This window comes from Oncorhynchus mykiss, chromosome 12 (assembly GCF_013265735.2).
Source record: "Oncorhynchus mykiss isolate Arlee chromosome 12, USDA_OmykA_1.1, whole genome shotgun sequence".
Classification (NCBI taxonomy): domain Eukaryota; kingdom Metazoa; phylum Chordata; class Actinopteri; order Salmoniformes; family Salmonidae; genus Oncorhynchus; species Oncorhynchus mykiss.
This window is the reverse complement of record NC_048576.1, coordinates 53,698,654-53,721,001: the sequence shown is the minus strand read 5'-3', so window position 1 is coordinate 53,721,001 and position 22,348 is coordinate 53,698,654. Positions and strand designations below refer to the sequence as shown.

Below are 22,348 nucleotides of genomic sequence, written 5' to 3'. Positions count from 1 at the left end.
CTCAGAGCAGTGACCTGTCTGAGGGAACTATCTGGAATCATACTTAAACCTCAGTGTTGGTAGAACTGTCTAGCAGCAGGTGGTTTGACGGTTATAACATGTTTTCTTTTGTATTGGCTGTGATGTTTTGTAGTCTTAGTAATAAGAGAAGGTCATGGTGTAACCTTGATACACTGATAAAGCGATATCTCCTCCCTGTGTTCAGGAAGCTAAGGAGCAGGTGTCCCCTCTGGCCACCACCCTGGAGAAGCTGCAGCAGGAGAGGCTGGATTTGATGGAGCGCAGGAAGCAGAGGCAGGAGGAGGGACAAGAGAAGGTACCACCACCTCTTTCTCGTTTGAATTATTTAACTGTCCAACATTTCTTGCTAATACTTTCAAAGTGCTAATGGAGGACTGCATATTAAGTCTGATAACAGTGTTTCTCCAGTCACTTCATGTCTCTCGCCTACTAACCTCGTCCCCAGGCTATTGCGCATATAAGCCCGGTACATCAACGATTCAAAGTTGGCCATAGTGAGTGTGACCATAGTGAACAAAGTATGTTATTTAATTTGAGTGACATCGCACAACTGCGAGGCATGCCGCTGTACTTGTGGTGTGCTCGCGTATGGGGAGGGTTAGGGGGGAGGTGTTGTGGGAGATGATTGGTTGGTAGATTAAACTAATGCCTATGCGGCAGGAATTTTTCCCGGTATTTCTCTATTGGCTAACAAAGGCCAAGTTTGACGTGTTGGTCCACCAGACTCTTCACACTCTTCACGGAAGTGTCTGGGAACAGGTTTAATTGCATACCATGTCTCAATCATGCCGAGATGGTTATTATTTATTTCAAAGTAGCACTTCTAACCACCTGTTCATTCCCTCCATCCCAGATAAATAGCATCAAAGACAAAGTTAAAAGCATGGCCGCCTTTGAAAGAGAGATTACCGGATACACAGAAGAGGGCAAGGATGATTACAAAGAGGTAATAATTGGTTTGGTTTTGTTCCTTATCCTGTCAATAAGCATTGTCTCAATTTCTTTTGACACATTTTGTCATGCGTTTCTTTTGAAGCAAAAAGAGGGGGAGCTCCGAGAGACCAACACTCAGGTCCATGAGGCAGAGAAGCAACGGGAGAAGATTAACAAAGACAGTGGAAACATCAGGCAAGACATAGACACTCAGAAGGTGAGCTCAGATGGCATATATCTTTTCCCTAATTATGTCTGTCTCTCCTTTTTCTCCCCCATTCAGTAAGTTACCAGTGTGCTTTTATGAAGGAGCAAAGAAAACAGGTGGTAGTGTTGGGTGAAATCTGTGAACTTGAGATCTGGGTGACCGTGTGATATCATTGAAGGTCCAAGAGCGTTGGCTGCAGGACAACCTGACGTTGAGGAAGCGCATCGAGGAGCTGAAGGACGTGACCAAAAAACGAGAGGCTGTGGCGAAGGATATGGGGAACATGCAGGTCCTGCAGCTACGCAAGTAAGAACGCCTCCTTGACCATGCTCCCCTGCACCCGGGAGTGGTCCCAAAACGCAACATGTTCAAACCCACGTATGCTTCTGATGCTAATCCGTGCCTCCCAGGTTCCATAAGATAATATGGAATTGATTGTATTATACCTGCCTGAATTTTGAACTAATAATCAGATGCTGGAATTTGGAATTACGTCTTAAAAAATTAATGTTGGTGGTGTCGGTTCATATGACCTAGTCGTTCTGGGTGGAGATGCAACCCTTGTAGGACTCCTGTTACAAAGTGACCCATCTGAAATACCTCCAGAATATACCCTAGGCCAACACATAAGGCTGTAAGTGTGCCTTTTTCCCTGGTTACTAGTGAGCATAGGGAGTCAGAGAGGTGGTGGTGTCAGCTCATACAAACTTTTTTACACAGTATCTCTTTGGAGACACCAGTCCCTTTTAGAGGTCGACCGATTAATCGGGAATGGCCGATTTAATTAAGGCCGAAGTTTTAAAACAATCGGTAATCAGCATTTTTGGACACAGATAATGGCCGATTACATTGCACTCCACGAGGAGACTGCGTGGCAGGCTGGCTACCTGTTATGCGAGGGCAGCAAGGAACCTTTTACTGTTGTTTTATCTCTTTACTTACCTACACACACTTTTTTTTCCCTCCGCATTATTGGTTAGAGCCTGTAAGTAAGCATTTCACTGTAAGGTCTGCTATACCTGTTGTATTCTGCGCACGTGACAAACTTTTATTTGATTTGAGCCAAGGTAAGTTGCTAGCTAGCATTGATTGATTTTTTTATAAGTTTAATCTTAACATAATCACTAGTTAACTACACATGGTTTATGACATTACTAGTTTATCTAGCTTGCCCTGCGTTGCATATTGTTGCGGTTCCTGTTAATTTATCATCGAATCACAGCCTACTTCACCAAACGGGTGATTTAACAAGCGCATTCACGAAAAAAGCACTGTCGCTGCACCAATGTGTACCTAACCATAAACATCAATGCCTTTCTTAAAATCAATACACAAGTATATATTTTTAAACCTGTATATTTAGTTAATATTGCCTGCTAACATGAATTTATTTTAACTAGGGAAATTGTCACTTCTCTTGCGTTCTGTTCAAGCAGAGTCAGGGTATATGCAGCAGTTTGAGCCGCCTGGCTCGTTGCGAACTGTATGAAGACCATTTCTTTCTAACAAAGACCATAATTTATTTGCCAGAATTGTACATAATTATGACATAACATTGAAGGTTGTGCAATGTAACAGCAATATTTAGACTTAGGGATGCCACCCGTTAGAGAAAATACGGTTCCGTATTTCACTGAAATAATAAATGTTTTGTTTTTTCGAAATGATAGTTTCCGGATTTGACCATATTAATGACCTACGGCTCGTATTTCTGTGTTTTATTAGATTATAATTAAGTCTTGATTTGATAGAGCGGTCCGACTGAGCAGTGGTAAGCAGCAGCAGGCTCATAAGCATTCATTCAAACAGCACTTTCCTGCATTTGCCAACAGCTCTTCGCTGTGCTTCAAGCATTGCGCTGTTTATGACTTCAAACCTATCAACCCCCGAGATTAGGCTGGCAATACTAGAGTGCCTATAGGAACATCCAAGTCAAAGGTATATGAAATACAAATGGTATAGAGAGAGTCCTATAATTCCTAGAATAATTACAACCTAAAACTTCTTACCTGGGAATATTGAAGAGTCATGTTAAAAGGAACCACCAGCTTTCATATGTTCTGTGCATGGAACTTAAGTTTGCTTTTTTACATGGCAAATATTGCACTTTTACTTTCTTGTCCAACACTGTTTTTGCATTATTTAAGCCAATTATTTGAGACTAAATTGATTTTATTGGTGTATTACATTAAGTTAAAATAAGTGTTAATTCAGTATTGTTGTAATTGTCATTATTACAAATATATAAAAAATCGGCCGATTAATCGGTATCGGCTTTTTTTGGGGGTCCTCCAATAATCGGTATCGTAACGACGTTGAAAAATCATCATTGGTCGACCTCTAGTCCCTTTTATCACTGTAACATGAAATGTGTGAGAAATATCTCTGAGTACTCTGTCCCTCTCCCCTGGTTCTCAGTGAGCGCAGGGAGTCTGAGCAGCGCGTGGACGACCTGAAGAAGAACCGCAGCGTATCATTGGGCCGACAGAAGGGCTTCGAGGAGGAGATCATCCGCTTCCGCAAGGAGCTCCGCGAGGACCAGTACGGCAAGGCTGACGAACGCTTTCGGGACAGGATGATCGTCATGAGGACCACAGAGCTGGCCAACAAGGACCTGGACATCTACTACAAGGCCCTAGACCAGTGAGTTGTTGACGGGGATGGGTAGGGAGGAGGGTGGTTCGGTGGTGGTGATAGGTCCATTTCCTTTAAGACTCATGGTTGTAGAGGCGGTCATGTGTGTTTGACTTACAGGGTGTGTAACCATACCAGTTCCTGATCATATACAGTTCCAGTTAAAAGTTTGGACATGGGGCCTCCCGGGTGGCGCAGTGGTTAAGGGCGCTGTACTGCAGCGCCAGCTGTGCCACCAGAGACTCTGGTTTCGCGCCCAGGCTCTGTCGTAACCGGCCGCGACCAGGAAGTCCGTGGGGCGACGCACAATTAGCCTAGCGTCATCCGGGTTAGGGAGGGGTTGGCCGGTAGGGATATCCTTGTCTCATCGCGTACCAGCAACTCCTGTGGCGGGCCGGGCGCAGTGCGCGCTAACGAAGGTTGCCAGGTGCACAGTGTTTCCTCCGACACATTGATGCGGCTGGCTTCCGGGTTGGATGCGCGCTGTGTTAAGAAGTGCGGCTTGGTTGGGTTGTGTATCGGAGGACGCATGACTTTCAACCTTCATCTCTCCCGAGCCCGTATGGGAGTTGTAGCGATGAGACAAGATAGTAGCTACTAAACAATTGGATACCACGAAAATGGGGTAAAATTCAAACAAACAAAAACATATTGGACACACCTACTACATTGTAGAATAATAGTGAAGACCACAAAACTATAAAATAACATATATGGAATCTTGTTGTAACCAAAAAAGTCTTAAACAAATCTAAATATATATTTTAGGTTCTTCAAAGTAGCCACCCTTTGTCTTGATAACAGCTTTGCACACTCTTGGCATTCTCTCAACCAACTTCACCTGGAATACTTTTCCAACAATATTGGAGTTCCTACATATGCTCAGCACTTGTTGGCTGCTTTTCCTTCACTCCAACTCATCCCAATCCTTCGCAATTGGGTTGAGGTAGGGTACTTGTGGATGCCAGGTCATCTGATTCAGCACTCCATCACTCTCCTTAGTCAAATAGCCCTTACACAGCCTGGAGGTGTGTCGGCCGACACAGCTTGGGTTATTGTCCTGTTGAAAAACAAATGATAGTCCCACTAAGCGCAAACCAGATGGTATGGCGTATACCTGCAGAATGATGTGGTAGCCATGCAGGTTAAGTGTGTCTTGAATTCGAAATAAATCAGACTGTCACAATCAAAGCACCTCCACACATCACATCTCCTCCATTTTTCACAGTGGGAACCACACATGCGCAGATCATCTATTCACTTACTCTGCGTCTCATGAAGACATGGTGGTTGGAACCAAACATCTCCAATTTGGACTCATCAGACCAAAAGACAGATTTCCATCAGTCTAATGTCAATTGCTTGTGTTTCTTGGCCCAAGGAAGTCTCTTCTTATTATTGGTGTCCTTTAGTAGTGGTTTCTTTGCAACAATTTGGTCATTCACTCGGTCTCCTCTGAACAGTTGATGTTGAGATGTCTGTTACTTGAACTTTGACTATTTATTTGGGCTGCAATCTGATGTGCAGTTAACTCTAACATATTGGCTGCAGCAGAGGTAACTCGGGGTCATTCTTTCCTGTGGCGGTCCTCATAAGAGCCAGTTTTATCATAGGGCTTTTTGTTTGAGACTTTCAAAGTTCTTGACATTTTTCAGATTGACTAACCTTAATGTCTTGAAGTAATGGACTATCGTTTCTCTTTGCTTGTTTGAGCTGTTCTTGCACTAATATGGGCTTGGTCAGTTACCAAATTGGGCTATCTTCTGAATACCACCACCCCTACCTTGTCACAACACAACTGATTGGCTCAAACGTATTAAGAAGGAAAGAAATTCCACAAATTAACAAGGCACACTTGTTAATTGAAATGCATTCCAGGTGACTACCTCATGAAGCTGGTTTAGAGAATGCCAAGAGTGTGCAAAACTGTAGACAAGGGTGGCTACTTTGAAGAATCACAAATATAAAATATTATTTGATTTGTTTAACACTTTTTTAGGTTACTACATGATTCCATGTGTACAATGTAGAAAATAGTTATATATATATATATATATTTATTTAAATTAAATTAAATCCTGGAATGAGTAGGTGTAACCACTTTTTTTTTTTTTTTTTTTTTTTTTTTTTTTGTAACAGTATTTTTATTGGAATTTCACAATTTTCACCCATATTAAGAGATACAACAACAGAGACAAAGCACACAAAAACAGCACTCACTTACGCATATATATATATATATATATATATATATATATATATACACACACACACACACACACACACACACACACACACACACACACGCATACATACACACATACATACACACATACCACACACACATACATACGTACACCATTTTCCTCTTCCCGCTCGGTGCTTCTCTCACCCCATCCCCATCATTGCGTCTCTCAATACATACATTTTAAACAAACTTACAAACAGAAATTAAACAAAAAAGCTCAGTTTAAACCAAGAGGTTAGGTTCCACACAAAACGTACAGTGTAGTTCTGAAATACATAGATCCCCGCCATTCTAAGAGAATCCTTGCAGCATAATAGCTGATACCTCAGGTTCTAGGTCATTTAGATAAGGTTCCCATACTTTGTAGAATGGTCTGTTTTAGAATGCAATGTACATGTCAGATATTCCAGAGGCACCCATTCAAATAGTATCTTATGCCAATCTTTAATAGAAGGAACCTCATCACTAATCCACTGTAAAAGGATGTTTTTCCTCGCTGCGAAGGTAAGGATGTTGTAAAGCCTCCTTTAACCCACAGAAGTAACATGCCTACTAGGGAGACCTAACAGTAAAGAAACTAGGTCCAATTCTAGATCAACCCCTAGGATCTTTTCAATTTCTTGCAGAACACCAGACCAGTATCTTTGTATTTTGGTACATGACCATAAACAATGTGTTAGGGTGCCTGTATCAGTTTTGCATTTAAGACACTGAGGGGAGGAGGAAGTGGGGCTAAAAGCATGTCTGCGATTTGGGGATATATGCAATCTGTGTATTATTCTTAATTGGATTGCTCTAGTACGATTACATATAGATATTGTTTTTGCATATCCAAATGTCCTCCCACATCTCTTCGTCAATAGTAACAGACAATTCTTTCTCCCACACTTGTTTCACCCACTGTGTGTTGACAGCAGAAAAGGACCTTAAAGTATCATAAAACAGACTTACAGACATTTTCCTTTGTGGGAAAAAAAGCATTCTTTCAATGACAGACACATCAGGGTTACCAATTAAGGTGGTGCTCTTCAGAATATAATGTCTTACTTGTAGGAAGCGGAAAAGGTCCTGCTTTGGGAGTCGATATTTCTCGACCATCTGCTCAAATGACAATAAAATCTTATCAGCAAATAAGTAATTTAGCCTGCGTATGCCCTTATTAAGCCAAAAATTAAAGCCAGCATCCAGCAATCCTGGACTGAAATCTGGGTTGTTAAGAATTGGGGTAAGAGCAGAGGTTAGTTTGGACCTTCCCAGGAAGCATGGAACTGACCTCCTTTGAGTGTGTTAAGTGTAACGGGATTATTGCAGTGATCTTCTACAGACTTGAAACTTCTGAAAAATAAAATATGCTGTAAGGGGTATTTTGAAAGAGAAGTCACAATGTCTAACCAAATAGAGGAGTCATCATTTGTGATCCAGTCAGAAATATAACAAAGGTGGGCACACCATTGATAGAACCTGATATTGGGCAGGTCCAAGCCGCCCATAGAACTTGGCAGCTGCAATATTGCCATCTTAAGTCTTGGCTTGCGTTTACTCCATATAAAGGAACTTAGCCATCCATTTACATCCTTTATTACCTTATTGGAGAGTAATACTGGGATAATTTGGATTGGGTAAAGTAGTCTAGGTAAAATGTTCATTTTCAAGAGGGATATTCTACCCAACCAAGAAATCGGGAGAGAGTTCCAGCGCTCCAGATCCTGTCTTATCGTATCAAACAAGGAAACAAAATTGGCTTTGTACATTTGCTGGAATTTAGGAGTTAGAAATATACCCAGATACGTGAAACCTGAGGGAGACCATTTAAAAGGGAAGGGGGCAGAAGTATTAGGTACAGATTGTAGGCTACCAAGTGGCATAGCCTCTGACTTAGTTAGGTTATTGTAGCCTGAGAATTCGCTGAATAATATTAATAAGAGATGTAATTAAAGTCTCGGGACTAGAGATGAATATCAGGACATCATCAGCATACAAGCTTATTTTATGGTGAACATCACCAATGAGCAGCCCCTGTATAGCCGGCGTTACCCTGATGGCCTCGGCCAGTGGTTCCATAATGAGTGCAAAGAGGAGGGGGGATAAAGGACAGCCCTGTCTGGTACCTCTGTGTATAGAGAAGCTATTTGACCTTAGCCCATTAGTAAGGACAGCAGCCTGAGGATCATCATATAAAACTTTCACCCATTTTATAAAGTTGTCCCCTAGACCAAATTTATTTAGAGCAAATAATAGGTAAGACCACTCCACACGATCAAATGCTTTCTCAGCATCTAGGGAGAGCACAAGACCATCCATAGCACTTTGTTAGTAGGCTTGAATTACATTAAGAAGCCGCCTGACATTGTTGCATGACTTACGACCCTTAATGAAGCCAGTTTGGTCTCCTTTCACAATTAGTGGCAGTGAGTCCTCTAATCTTGTGGCTAGAATTTTAGAAAGCAATTTTCTATCCACATTCAGAAGGGAAATTGGTCTGTACGAGGAACAAGACTCTGGACATTTCCCTTTTTGAGAATAAGTGAAATGTTGGCTTCTCTCAGCGTTTGACGGAGCTGGTCATTTGAAAATGAGTGGTTAAACATATCACGCAATGGCTCAAGGATCAGGCCATGGAACTCTTTATAGAACTCACTACAAAACCCGTCTGGTCCTAGGGCCTTACCATTTTGCAGATTCTTAATTGCGAACATTATCTCTTCCTCGGTAATAGGGGCATTAAGGAGAGACCTCTGTTCTTCGCAGATAGTAGGGAGCTCAATCTTACAAAATAAGTTCTCCATTAATTTGGGTGCATCCTTTGGCAGTTCTGAGGCAGAAATGTTTGTATAACATTTCTTAAATGAGTCACTTATCAATTTATTTTCATATAAATGATTACCATTAGAATCAGTAATAGTAGCAATTGGCTTATCGCCATATTCATATAGCTTTTGCCTGACAAATCTCATTTTCTTTTCAGTGTCCTGTGTTAGGAGAGAGTCTAACGTTGATCTAATGACTGATATTTGCTTTAATAGGGCAGGAGTGGGAGTTTTAATGTAGTCCTTCTCTTTAGTTCCTAATTCACCCTCTAACATGTTTTGCTTTTCACGCTTTTTCCGTCTCTTAGTAGCTGTGTATGACATAATCAGACCCCTGGCATACGCTTTACAGGTCTCCCAAAGGAGCGAGTGGTTATCTGTTGATTGAGAGTTAATAGAGAAAAATGCTTTAAACTCTGTAATAAAATATGATGTGAATGTATGGTCTTTAAGAATGGTTGTATTCAACCTCCAATGTCTTGACCGATTGAATGCCCCGTTGATTTTTGTGTCCAGGATCACCTCAGCATGATCAGATATGACTATGCTTCCTATCCTAGCGGATATAACAGACTGCAAAGACGTCCTGGGCATAAAAAGTAATCTATTCTAGTCTGACATCCATGAGGTGCAGAGAAAAAAGTGAACTCTCTGTTGGAGGGATGAAAAGCTCTCCAGACATCCGCATACCCCAGATCATCACAGATAGCTTTAAGTGACTTAGCTTGAGGAGAGAGTGAAGCTATACCGCTGGGAAACTTATCAATAAGGGGGTTCAACAAGCAGTTAAAATCTCTTCCAACCACTTCAGTGTCTGAGTTTAATTCTGAAAAGTCTCGAAATACCTTATTGAGGAAATCAGGGGGGTGAGCAGGGGGGGAAGTAAATATTAATTATGAGGATGTTCTGCCCTTGTAAATTACCATACATTTGATCGCTTTGTTATAATTAATCTTTCACACAATTCAAGACCTTAAGTGGTAAGTTATTTTTCACCAGAATTGCTACACCTCTACTTCTGGATGTAAATGATGAGAAACACTTGACCACTTGTTGTAATTTCAGGTGCTCCTTATCCTCCAAATGAGTTTCTTGCAACAGGGCAATATCAATATTTTCTTTTTTCAAAAAAGACAGTACCTTCTTCCTTTTAATGGGGTTATGGCTTCCTCTAATGTTCCATGTACATACAAGCAGTCTGTTACCTGCCATTGTGTCTTGACCATTCAGTATCCAGACTGGATCCTACTGTAAAAGTGGGGTGGTACCTTTTTCCATGTGTTGAACTCTCCTCTATCTCACTGAGCATAAACAAACGATATGAACCCTGAACTCGAACTATACTAAACCCAAAAATTAAACGTAAAGATCCAAAAGGGGGTTTTCCCACTAGCTAACATGCAGGGGATTTCAACTCTCCAATGTAGACTCTTAAGTCCGCATTGCCTCTCAATAGCCTCATCCTTTATATGTATGGAAAGAGTACGTGAGGACTAACGGAGTACATGAGGACTCATCACTGTTTCATGATCAGATTCAACCAAAAATAAACAAAGCTATCCAATGCTGCGGAGGTGCAGCTTAAAGTTATTTACCCGAGAGAGTCAGTAAATGCAGCAGCCTCTTCAGGTGTGTAGAGCTTTTTAGGCGATCCGTTGACCATAATCTTCAATGTGGCCGGGTACAACAGTGCGTAGTCCATCTTCATTCTCCTGAGTCGAGCCTTCGCCTCATCAAACGCTTTGCGTCTTCGTACAACCGCAGTGGAATAATCCTTGAAGAATGAGACCTTTGAACTTTTACGTTGACTACCATCAGAGCCGATGTTTCTAGCCGCGTCCATGACACGCTGCTTGTCGATGAAGTTGTGGAACTTTATAACACCGGCCGTGGGCGCTGGTTGGGACCGGGTATCGGTGCTTGAGAAGCGATGGGCTCTGTCCAGCTTCACACGACCAGCCTTGGTGTTCATTTGTAGGTAGCCAGGGATCCATTCCTCAAAGAATTTTACTGAACGTGTCCCTTCAGAATTTTCCGGGAGTCCCACAACACGAATATTGCATCTGCGTCCTCGATTATCCAAGTCGTCAATGTGCTCCGCCATTTCGCACACCTGTTTCTCAAGTGCTTTTATCTTAGCGTCCATAAATGTAGTTTAAGTTTCCACTGCAGCAATTCTTCCTTCCGCCTCAACATTTTTCACAACCCTCTGTAGTTCAGCTGAATGGCCTGCTATTGATTCCAAGACCGTTCTTATCTTAACATTCATCACTTTAGTTATCAGTCATCTTTTGAATCACCAGGTCCATTGTGCCTGGATCCGCAATGGTTTTAGCTTCACTAACGTTAGCTAGCTCCTCATGCACATCTACAGGGGTGGTGGTTTTGCTCGAGTTCTCGAGTTTTGAGATTTTTGCGAAATAGCCGTCAAGACTCATTATAGGATAATTTATTTAGCCAATTCTACCACTTTTTCAAGCTAGGAGATTAATGTAAAAATATAAATTTACGAATGCCACGGGAGCTCGCTGAAACAGTGTTCTCTCTACGGCGCCATTTTGTCCCCCCTTGGTAACCACTCTTAAAATCTGATAAAGGAAAAGGTGAACTGCTGTGCGTAATGCTCCTGTTTTCAATAGTTTAGGTGTTGATGCCAGGATATGTGACACTAATCAGGACTCACTAGTCATGCTTATGTGGGTGAATTATCCTACCACAAAATGTACAGAAGATCTTTTGACATTAAGTGAGTCATTACATGAAACTGTTTCTCTGCCCTTCAAGATAAGAATTGAGTTTACAAGTTTTCGCTCTTGGATTGTGCAACGGGGATTGTGCAACGGGTAATTAGCCTAGATCAAAGTCTTTGTCCTCAGGCCTGGAGGGAAGCCAAAGTAATTCCGCTACCCAATGGTGGTAAAGAGGTCTTTACTGGTTCTAACATCAGACCTATGAGCTTGCTGCCAGCTCTTAGCAAGCTGTTTGAAAAAATAGTTTCACCAAATACAATGATATTTCTCTGTAAACAAATTAACAGATTTTCAGCATGCTTACAGACAAGGGCACTCAACATGTACTGACTGCACTGACACAAGTGACTGATGATTGGTTGAAAGAAATTGTTAATAAGATTGTGGGAGCTGTACTGTTAGATTTCAGTGCGGCCTTTGATGTTTTTGACCATAACCTGTTGTTGAGAACTTAAGTGCTATGGCTTTTCAACCTCAGCTCTGAATCCACAATATGGCAATCTATCTAATAGAACTCAAAGGGTTTTCTTTAATAGAAGTGGCTCTAATGTCAAACATGTAAAGTGTGGTGTACTGCAGGGCAGCGCTCTAGGCCCTATACTCTTTTCTATTTTTACCAATGACCTGCCACTGGCATTAAACAAAGCATGTGTGTCCATGTATGCTGATGATTCAACCAAATACGCATCAGCAACCACAGTTAAAACCTCTTATGGCAAGGCGTTCCCCGAGGGGAATGCATGGAACTTCCATCTCATTGCTCAAATAAACAGCAAACCTGGTTTCAGAAAACGGATAAAGCAACGCCTCTCCCCTATTTGACCTAGATAGTTCGTAAATGCATTGATTTGTAGGCTGTGTGCCTTTTTAAAAATGTATGTAGTTTTGTCCTTGAGCTGTTCTTGTCTAATGATGTTCTGTATTATGTCATTATGTTTTGTGACCCCAGGGAGAGTAGCTGCTGCTTTTGCAACAGCTAATGGGGATCTTAATAAAATACCAAATACATATCTGCACAATGACAGTAATACAGTGCATTTGGAAAGTATTCAGACCCCTTGACTTTATCCACATTTTGTTACGTTACAGCCTACTAAAATCGATTTAGTTGTGTTTTTTTCCCCCATAATCAATCTACACACAATACCCCAGACTGACATAGCAAAAATAGGTTTTTAGGAATTGTTGCACATTTAAATAAAAAGGATATCGCATTTACACAAGTGTTCAGACCCTTTACTCAGTACTTTGTTGAAGCACCATTTGGTGCTCAAGTTTTTTGGGGGGGTATGACGCTACAAGCTTGGCAAATCTGTATTTGGGGAGTTTCTACCATTCTCTGCAGATCCGCTCAAGCTCTGTCAGGTTGGATGGGGAGAGTCGCTGCACAGCTATTTTCAGGTCTCTGGAGATGTTCGATTGGGTTTAAGTCCAAGCTCTGGCTGGGTCACTCAAGAACATTCAGAGACTTGTCCCGAAGCCACCACTGTGTTGTCTTGGCTGTGTGCTTAGGGTCCTATTGGAGGTGAACCTTCGCCCCAGTCTGAGGTGCTGAGTGCTCTGGAGCAGGTTTTCATCAAGGATCGCTCTCTACTTTGCTTCGTTCATCTTTCCCTCGATCCTGACTAGTCTCCCAGTCCCTGCCACTGAAAAACATCCCCAAAGCATGATGCTGCCACCACCATGCTACCATAAAGGCCTGATTGGTAGAGTGCTACAGAGATGGTTGTCCTTTTGGAAGGTTTTCACATCTCTGCAGAGGAACTCTGGAGCTCTGTCACAGTGACCATCGGCTTCTTGGTTACCTTGTTCAATCATTTCAAGGATGGTCAGTGGAAACAGGATGCACCTGAGCTCAATTTCGAGTCTCATAACAAAAGGTCTGAATACTTATGTAAATAAGGTATTTCTGTTTTGTTTTTTTGTAAATTTGCAAAAACCTGTTTTTGCTTTGTCATTGTGGGGTATTGTGTGTGTGTGTGTGGATGAGGGGGGGGGTGTATTTAATACATTTTCGAATAAGGTTGTAACGTAACAACATTTGGAAAAGGGGATGGCAACGGAATACTTTCCGAATACACAGTGCAAGTACAGTGCATATATCAACATTCTATTGCCCTATCGATGGTAGACTGAATGAGTAGCCTGCATAAATGCAGGTCTTGAGAGGAAGTGACAGCTCAACTCTCTCACTGAGATATCATCTTCGTTGGTTTAGTGCCATCAGCAGGCAAGCCAGCAGCACAGCGGTGGTAGGGAGGATCAGCTCTCTGGTTCTTATCATATATCCCATGCAGAGCATACAGTAGAGCCCATGAAATCAGTGTGAGTCAACCCTGTGAGTTTGCATTTAGTTGGAAGTGAATGCATGCCATTGTCTTTTGTCCATGATACTATTTAAATATATATATATATACGCTACCGTTCAAAGGTTTGGGGTCACTTTGATATTTCATTGTTTTTGAAAGAAATCTAATTTTTCTCCATTTAAAAATAACATCAAATTGATCAGAAATACAAATGACTATATTTTTATGGAATATCTAAAGAGGCCCATTATCAGCAACTATCACTCTGTGTTCCAATTGACTAACCTTAATGAGCCATTTTCTTGTTTGGCCAATTGAACATGAAAAGTAATAGATTGATACGAAGGAGCTCTTGTCCCATTATGTTACCTAAACCAAGCCCAATGAGCTTCTCATGGTGATGGTAATCACAGCTTTCTAAGAAACGTACAGATATGGTCACATCCTGTAGATTTAATTTAGTAAGCAGAATAATGGTGTCTTTCTGGCCATACCAAATGTCGCCGGGATTTCAAGAGAAACCGTAACGCCTGGTAATCTTTTTTTATTTGCACCCACCTAGAACTGGGTGATACGGACAATAATCCATATCTTGATAAATTGACTGAACTGTCACAAACTAGAAATGAAACGATACGTTTAACATTAATATCCACAACAGTTACTATTTTATAATACCCTTAAATCTACTACTACCACTTTGAAATTTCTAATCCTAATCCTGTTGAAAGGCATCAATGCCAATGTCATCTTATCCAGAGTTTTTGCCCATTTTCAGTTGTACCCACTGTCCTCTTCTACAGAACCATAATGAAGTTTCACAGTATGAAGATGGAGGAGATCAACAAAATCATCCGGGACCTCTGGCGCAGCACATACCGAGGACAAGGTCTCTGAGCGAGTGTGGTTTTAGTTTAAGTGCTCAACTGAAATCATGTGCCTGCGTGGAATATATATTTCATAATGTTATAACTTCAATAAAAGTATCCAATTTATCTCCAACCCCCATCCATCTTGTATCACTTTAGCAGGGTGTAGCAGTATGCTGTTTAACAGGACTGCCCAATAGAAATTGTAACTAACCTGATTCAGTTTGTCAACCAACTCGTTTTTATAATCAGGTGTGCTAGATTAGGAGTGAGAACCTAAAGAGCGGTAGCTCTCCGGGAACAGGGTTGGGCAGCCCTGCTGCATAATGACCACGCTTTGCGGCTGTGTTGTCACCCCATACTGTATCAATTTGTCATGTGATTATCGATTTTTAAGTCTAAATGTTCTTGCTCCCTTGCTCTTCTCCAGACATTGAGTATGTGGAGATCCGCTCTGATGTGGATGAGAATTCTTCCGGGGCGGGAGTGAAGAGGAGGACCTATAACTACCGTGTGGTGATGGTGAAGGGAGACACGGCGCTGGACATGAGGGGTCGCTGCAGTGCCGGCCAGAAGGTGCAGTGCTGGATGCTTTACCTACTTCCTGTTGCTCATCAGATACAGTGCCTTGCGAAAGTATTCGGCCCCCTTGAACTTTGCGACCTTTTGACACATTTCAGGCTTCAAACATAAAGATATAAAACTGTATTTTTTTGTGAAGAATCAACAACAAGTGGGACACAATCATGAAGTGGAACGACATTTATTGGATATTTCAAACTTTTTTAACAAATCAAAAACTGAAAAATTGGGCGTGCAAAATTATTCAGCCCCCTTAAGTTAATACTTTGTAGCGCCACCTTTTGCTGCGATTACAGCTGTAAGTTGCTTGGGGTATGTCTCTATCAGTTTTGCACATCGAGAGACTGAAATTGTTTTCCATTCCTCCTTGCAAAACAGCTTGAGCTCAGTGAGGTTGGATGGAGAGCATTTGTGAAGAGCAGTTTTCAGTTATTTCCACAGATTCTCGATTGGATTCAGGTCTGGACTTTGACTTGGCCATTCTAACACCTGGATATGTTTATTTTTGAACCATTCCATTGTAGATTTTGCTTTATGTTTTGGATCATTGTCTTGTTGGAAGACAAATCTCCGTCCCAGTCTCAGGTCTTTTGCAGACTCCATCAGGTTTTCCTCCAGAATGGTCCTGTATTTGGCTCCATCCATCTTCCCATCAATTTTAACCATCTTCCCTGTCCCTGCTGAAGAAAAGCAGGCCCAAACCATGATGCTGCCACCACCATGTTTGACAGTGGGGATGGTGTGTTCAGCTGTGTTGCTTTTACGCCAAACATAACGTTTTGCATTGTTGCCAAAAAGTTTGATTTTGGTTTCATCTGATCAGAGCACCTTCTTCCACATGTTTGGTGTGTCTCCCATGTGGCTTGTGGCAAACTTTAAACAACACTTTTATGGGTATCTTTAAGAAATGGCTTTCTTCTTGCCACTCTTCCATAAAGGCCATATTTGTGCAATATACGACTGATTGTTGTCCTATGGACAGAGTCTCCCACCTCAGCTGTAGATCTCTGCAGTTCATCCAGAGTGATCATGGGCCTCTTGGCTGCATCTCTGATCAGTCTTCTCCTTGTATGAGCTGAAAGTTTAGAGGGACGGCCAGGTCTTGGTAGATTTGCAGTGGTCTGACACTCCTTCCATTTCAATATTATCGTTTGCACAGTGCTCCTTGGGATGTTTAAAGCTTGGGAAATCTTTTTGTATCCAAATCCGGCTTTAAACTTCTTCACAACAGTATCTCGGACCTGCCTGGTGTGTTCCTTGTTCTTCATGATGCTCTCTGCGCTTTTAACGGACCTCTGAGACAATCACAGTGCAGGTGCATTTATACGGAGACTTGATTACACACAGGTGGATTGTATTTATCATCATTAGTCATTTAGGTCAACATTGGATCATTCAGAGATCCTCACTGAACTTTTGGAGAGAGTTTGCTGCACTGAAAGTAAAGGGGCTGAATAATTTTGCACACCCAATTTTTCAGTTTTTGATTTGTTAAAAAAGTTTGAAATATCCAATAAATGTCGTTCCACTTCATGATTGTGTCCCACTTGTTGTTGATTCTTCACAAAAAAATACAGTTTTATATCTTTATGTTTGAAGCCTGAAATGTGGCAAAAGGTCGCAAAGTTCAAGGGGGCCGAATACTTTCGCAAGGCACTGTAGCTATAAGAGAGGGCATTATCCCCTTATGGATATAGGGGTGGCAGTGTGTTGGTAAATTTGATGATGACGTGTCCGTGTGCATGTATGTTTAGGTCCTGGCCTCCCTCATCATCCGTCTGGCTCTGGCTGAGACCTTCTGTCTGAACTGTGGCATCCTGGCCCTGGACGAGCCCACAACCAACCTAGACAGGGAGAACATCGAGTCCCTCGCACACGCCCTTGTGGAGTGAGTCCATTTGTCCAATAGCCTGCTACATCTGAATGGCACCATTTCCCTTGCTTTGAGCAAACGTATGCACGCCAAGGAAAGCTCAACTACAGTGAGCTCAAAGTATTGGGACAGTGACACTTTTTTTGATTTGGCTCTGTACTCCAGCACTTTGGATTTGAAATTATATAATGACTGAGGTTACAGTGCGGACTGTCAGCTTTAGTTTGAGGGTACCTTCAGCTTTAGTTTGAGGGTACCTTCAGCTTTAGTTTGAGGGTACTTTCGGCTTTAGTTTGAGGGTACTTTCAGCTTTAGTTTGAGGGTACTTTCATTCATATCGGGTGAACGGATTAGAAATTACAGCAACTTTTTGTACATAGTCCTCTCCCCCATTTTAGGGAATGAAGGTATTAGGACAAATTCACTTCCATATTCCAAGCACACAATGTGACTCTACAAACTTGTTGGATGCATTTGCTGTTTGTGTTTCAGATTATTTTGCACCCAATAGAAATGAATGGTAAAAAAAAAGTTGTTTTGGAGTCACTTTTTTAAATATTTTTAAACCTAGGCAGTTAAGTGGGTTAACTGCCTTGTTCAGGGGCAGAACGACAGATTTTCACCTTGTCAGCTCGGGGATTCGAACTTGCAACCTTTCAGTTACTAGTCTAACGCTCTAAACACTAGGCTACCTGCCGCCCCAGGTAGCCTTATTGTGAATAAGAATAGAATATGTTACTAAAAACGTTTAATGTGGATGCTACCATGATTATTGATAGTCCAGAATGAGTGATGAATGAGAAAGTTAGATTCACAAAAATCATATGCCCAGGACATGCTGACCTCTTACCATTACAATAAGGGGGAGGTTTGCATTTTTTTGGGGGGGGGGGTATGATATTTATGCCTCCAACTTTCTCACTCCTCATTATTCACTGTTCATTCAGGATTGTCTGTAATCATGGTAGTAGCATCCACTTGAATGTAGAAGCATTTAGAAACATATTCTCTTATTTACAATTAAAGTTGACTCAAATGACACATTATTTACCATTCATTTCTATTGGGCACGAAATAGTCTCAAACACAACCAAAACGAGCAGAAAATGCATCCAAGCATTATGTAGTCATTGCGCGCTATGAATATGGGACCAAATGCTTAACTTTTGACTACTTTAATACACATGTAAGTAAATGTGGCCCAATACTTTTGGTCCCCTAAAATGGCAGGACTATGTACAAAAAGTGCTGTCATTTCTAAATGGTTTACCCGATAAGGATGAAAAAAAAACTCAAATTAAAGCTGACAGTCTGTACTTTAACCTCAGTCATTATATAATTTCAAAACAAAATATTTGTCACTGTCCCAATACTTTTGGAGCTCACTGTATCTTCATGTAGAAACATTATGGGATTCTTTCACAATTCCAGATTTCAGCTGTATAGTTCAGCATAGGACACGCACATTAATTCTAGTTGTCATCTAATTTTGCTGGGCCAAGTCCTTTGCAATCTGGAAACGTATCACCCCAGCAATTTTTTTATTATCTCATCTACCGCTGTCCCAAACCTAACCCAGAGTTTGACTGAACTGTCGGATTCAAACCTAACCCAGAGTTTCTAACTGAACTGTCTGTCCCAAACTTAATCCAGGGTTTGACTGAGCTGTCTGATTCAAACCTAACCCATGGTTTCTAACTGAACTCATCACCACTCTGTGCTCCTCCTTGGTGCTGTTGGGAGACTTCAACATACATGTTGACTCTGGCAATGACAGTTTTGCACTGAATTCCTTGTCCTGTTTGACTCCCTTGGCTTGACCCAGCTTATTGACTTTGCACACATAATCGTGGTCACACGCTAGACCTGGTATAGCCCATCGGTATTACCATAGACAACCTGACTGGTTCAGACATTGGGCTCTCTGACCACAAAAGTCATATCTATTGATGTATCTAATATCTATTCCCTCCCCCTCTCTGCAGTTAGCTTACTGTCTTTTCATCATTTCAAATCCAGTCTAGTCTTTGGGGCTCTACCAGCCCTTATATAATGACTCTTCTACACCTCTCAATGACTTGGCCCTCCTAAAGACCAGAGTAGTTTCATTCTAGCGCTCATCCCCCTTGTACAGTGGGTGTTGATTCGTGCAGTGGGTGTTGTCATTGAAGAAAAGTACATTAATAGTATAGGAATACTATTGTACAAATATTTTGACACTACTTTTCTCTGCTCAGAATCATCAAGAGCCGCTCACGCCAGCGCAACTTCCAGCTGCTCATCATCACCCATGACGAGGACTTTGTGGAGCTCATGGGACGCTCCAGCTACGTGGAACACTTCTACCGTATCAGGAAGAACATGGACCAGTGCTCTGAGATCACCAAATGCAGTGTCTCCTCCCTCACCTCCTACCTGCACTGAGTGTCAGACACCATCCAAAGACTTGATTGATACTAGTCTATCAAGGCCATGATTGTTATAATAGGCACATGGCACTACAAATGTTATTTAAAAAAATATATATAAAATGCCTTAGTTGACTCGAGAGCGAATAAAAAGCTGCACTACAGTACTGTATTCCAGTTGGCGTTGGGATCTGTGCCTAAAGAAGACCATAGTAGTTTCTGTTCACGTCCTTTGATTTAGGAGGGATTTCTGTTCTTTGGCAGGATGAAGTTAATTGGTAGATAAGACCTTGAGGCCCCGTCGTTGATTACCACTTTTATCCGGTATTCGGCGAAACGCCTCTGGTCTTGGTGACGCTTGCTAATCAACCACATCTCAATCAAGATATTCATAATGTGTCTCAAACTGTATATTTGAGTCTATCAGCTGACACTGCAATAAAATGTGTGGGGGGAAAATATCCTGGGTCCTGTGTATAAATAATCTGTTCACTGAGTAGTCCTCACATTTGGCATTAAATTATTACCTGCTGCACCTCAACTTCTCTGAAGTACAAGGACTTCTTTAGTACTACTTAGCTTTGGCAAATCAACCCAACCAAAGATGAAGACGGCGATCCTTCTCCTCTCTGTTGCGATGGTGCTATTTGACTCTGGAACTCTGCCTGCCAACGCTGCAGCGCACCGGCAGCATAGAAGTCACAATTCCAATTTAGAGGCAATTATTAGCATGGCAGGACAATACACACACACTCTGTCAGAGGTAAGAGCTGATCAAACAGCTGCAACAAACTTTGGGTTAGCTTGTTGATAATGGCAAAGAGCCACGCTGTTCTTATATTCTATAAGATTCCTCTGCCTTATTGTTTTGACATTTTAAAAGTGTGCAACAAACCTCTCACAGTTGTCTTTTACTCCAGGAACTTCTGGAAACATTACTCATAGATGTAACACATTTGACTGCGACCACCACAAAGTGCAAGGTGATGTGATTAAATGTTCTGCCCCCTTCGACATGTTGGTGTTAATAAGATGTATAATTGAAAAATATTAACAGTTGATGTAAAAAAAAAAAAAAGATTATGTATGGCGCTTGAATATGTGGAAACTTTCGTTAACGAAACCAATGTTATTTTACAGGAGTTCTTCTGCGAAGCTGAGACAATCTTGGCCTCCGTGAAAAATGACGCGTTTGGTGAGGAGGGAAAGATTGTCCGACATCTGAGGGTTTACAACAAACTTGTAAGTTACTAAAGTGTTCTATTAATAAAGCAGCTCATTGACCTGCAGTGGTTTCTCCCTCTTAAGAAGACGTGACCAAATGAAGGCACATGCGCTGGGTGAGTGAGTCTTTGGTGTTGATGTCTGATGCTCTCTTATTACAGCAGAAGTGCACCGTTGTGAAGAGCCAAGACCAGGTGGAGGGCAACCAGGTAGAGCTGAGGAGACTTCTCCTCGACCTAAAAGAATGTGGCCAAAAAATCAACTCCAAACCATGAGATCTACAACATCTCAACACAATGCTAATCTGCTTATTTATTGTTTGTTGACCGTTTTATTTAAGTTAAAGTGGCGTTAAATGACTTTACCAAGGGAAGTATTTTAATTATATAATGTTAATCTTTTTTATTTTTATTTTACCTGAGTAGCATATTGATAATCTAATGCACACCTGTTAAATAATATGCATAATTTTATATTACAATATTTGTACTGAAATAAAGGTTTTTCATGACTAAAGTTCAAAGTCTTGTTTTTAACTTACACATTTTCCAGGATTTCCATGAATTGTCAATGGTCAGGTTAGACTGGTCATTAATTTCCACTGAAATGGCAGGGCTGGTGTGAAACAGTAGCTAAATTTACTAACATTTTACTCAACTGTATTCTCATGGCCCTTGAAATCGCCATTACTTTGTGTTTGCTAGCCATGATTTGATGTGAGATGCTCTACATCTATCTGGTGGGACATAATGTAAATGCTGGGAATGAAGAGCTTTTGAAGTGAATGCACTTTGCCACTCCCTTCCTTCCCTGGACAATGATCACTGAATTGATGCAAAGTGAGCTCTGAAGGGAGGCCATACAGTAGAGACAGCAGGAGCTTCACTACTGGCATGCAATCATTCATGTGTTATCTCATTACTACACTGAACAAAAAATATAAATGCCACATGTAAAAGTGTTGGTTTCATGAGCTGAAATAAAATATCCCAGAAATGTTCCATACGCTCAAAAGTTCTCGCAAATGTGAACAAATTTGTTTTCTTCCCTGTTAGTGAGCATTTCTCCTTTGCCAAGATATGCCACACCTGTCAGGTGGATGGACGATCAAGAAACTGATTACACCTCATTACACAGGTGCACCTTGTGCTGTGTACAATAAAATGCCACTCAAATGTGCTGTTTTGTCACACAAACAAAATGCCACAGATGTCTCAAGTTTTGAGGGCGCATGCAATTGGCAGAAATGTCCACCAAAGTTGTTGCCAGGGAATTTAATGTTCATTTCTCTACCGTAAGCTGCCTCCAACCTCGTTTTAGAGAATTTGGCAGTGCATCCAACCGGCCTCACAACCGTGGACTGCGTGTGCGAACGGATTGCTGATGTCAACGTTGTGAACAGCATGCCCAATAGTGGCGGTGGGGTTATGGTATGGGCAGGCATAAGCTACAGACAACGAACACAATTGCACTTTATCAATG

The 22,348-nt window shown here is 41.5% G+C and overlaps 2 protein-coding genes across 3 annotated transcripts in view; both read left to right on the top strand.

Moving 5' to 3' along the window:
- rad50 (RAD50 homolog, double strand break repair protein) overlaps positions 1-20,101 on the top strand; it is a 50,692-nt gene extending 30,591 nt beyond the window's left edge. For both annotated transcript variants that reach the window (XM_036937789.1, XM_036937790.1), the window contains exons 18-26: positions 206-316; positions 875-967; positions 1,058-1,171; positions 1,341-1,468; positions 3,581-3,805; positions 14,714-14,799; positions 15,210-15,355; positions 17,116-17,249; positions 19,472-20,101. In XM_036937789.1, the coding sequence (XP_036793684.1) occupies positions 206-316; positions 875-967; positions 1,058-1,171; positions 1,341-1,468; positions 3,581-3,805; positions 14,714-14,799; positions 15,210-15,355; positions 17,116-17,249; positions 19,472-19,658 (1,224 nt within the window). In that variant the 3' untranslated portion in view covers positions 19,659-20,101. The remainder of the gene's footprint in view (positions 1-205; positions 317-874; positions 968-1,057; positions 1,172-1,340; positions 1,469-3,580; positions 3,806-14,713; positions 14,800-15,209; positions 15,356-17,115; positions 17,250-19,471) is intronic.
- A 128-nt stretch (positions 20,102-20,229) lies between these two features.
- Positions 20,230-21,382, top strand: il4/13a (interleukin 4/13A). The gene is given in 4 exon segments (NM_001246341.1): positions 20,230-20,405; positions 20,563-20,625; positions 20,783-20,884; positions 21,028-21,382. Coding segments are annotated over 4 exon segments (438 nt in total). The 5' UTR covers positions 20,230-20,246; the 3' UTR covers positions 21,142-21,382.
- Positions 21,383-22,348: the final 966 nt, after the last annotated feature.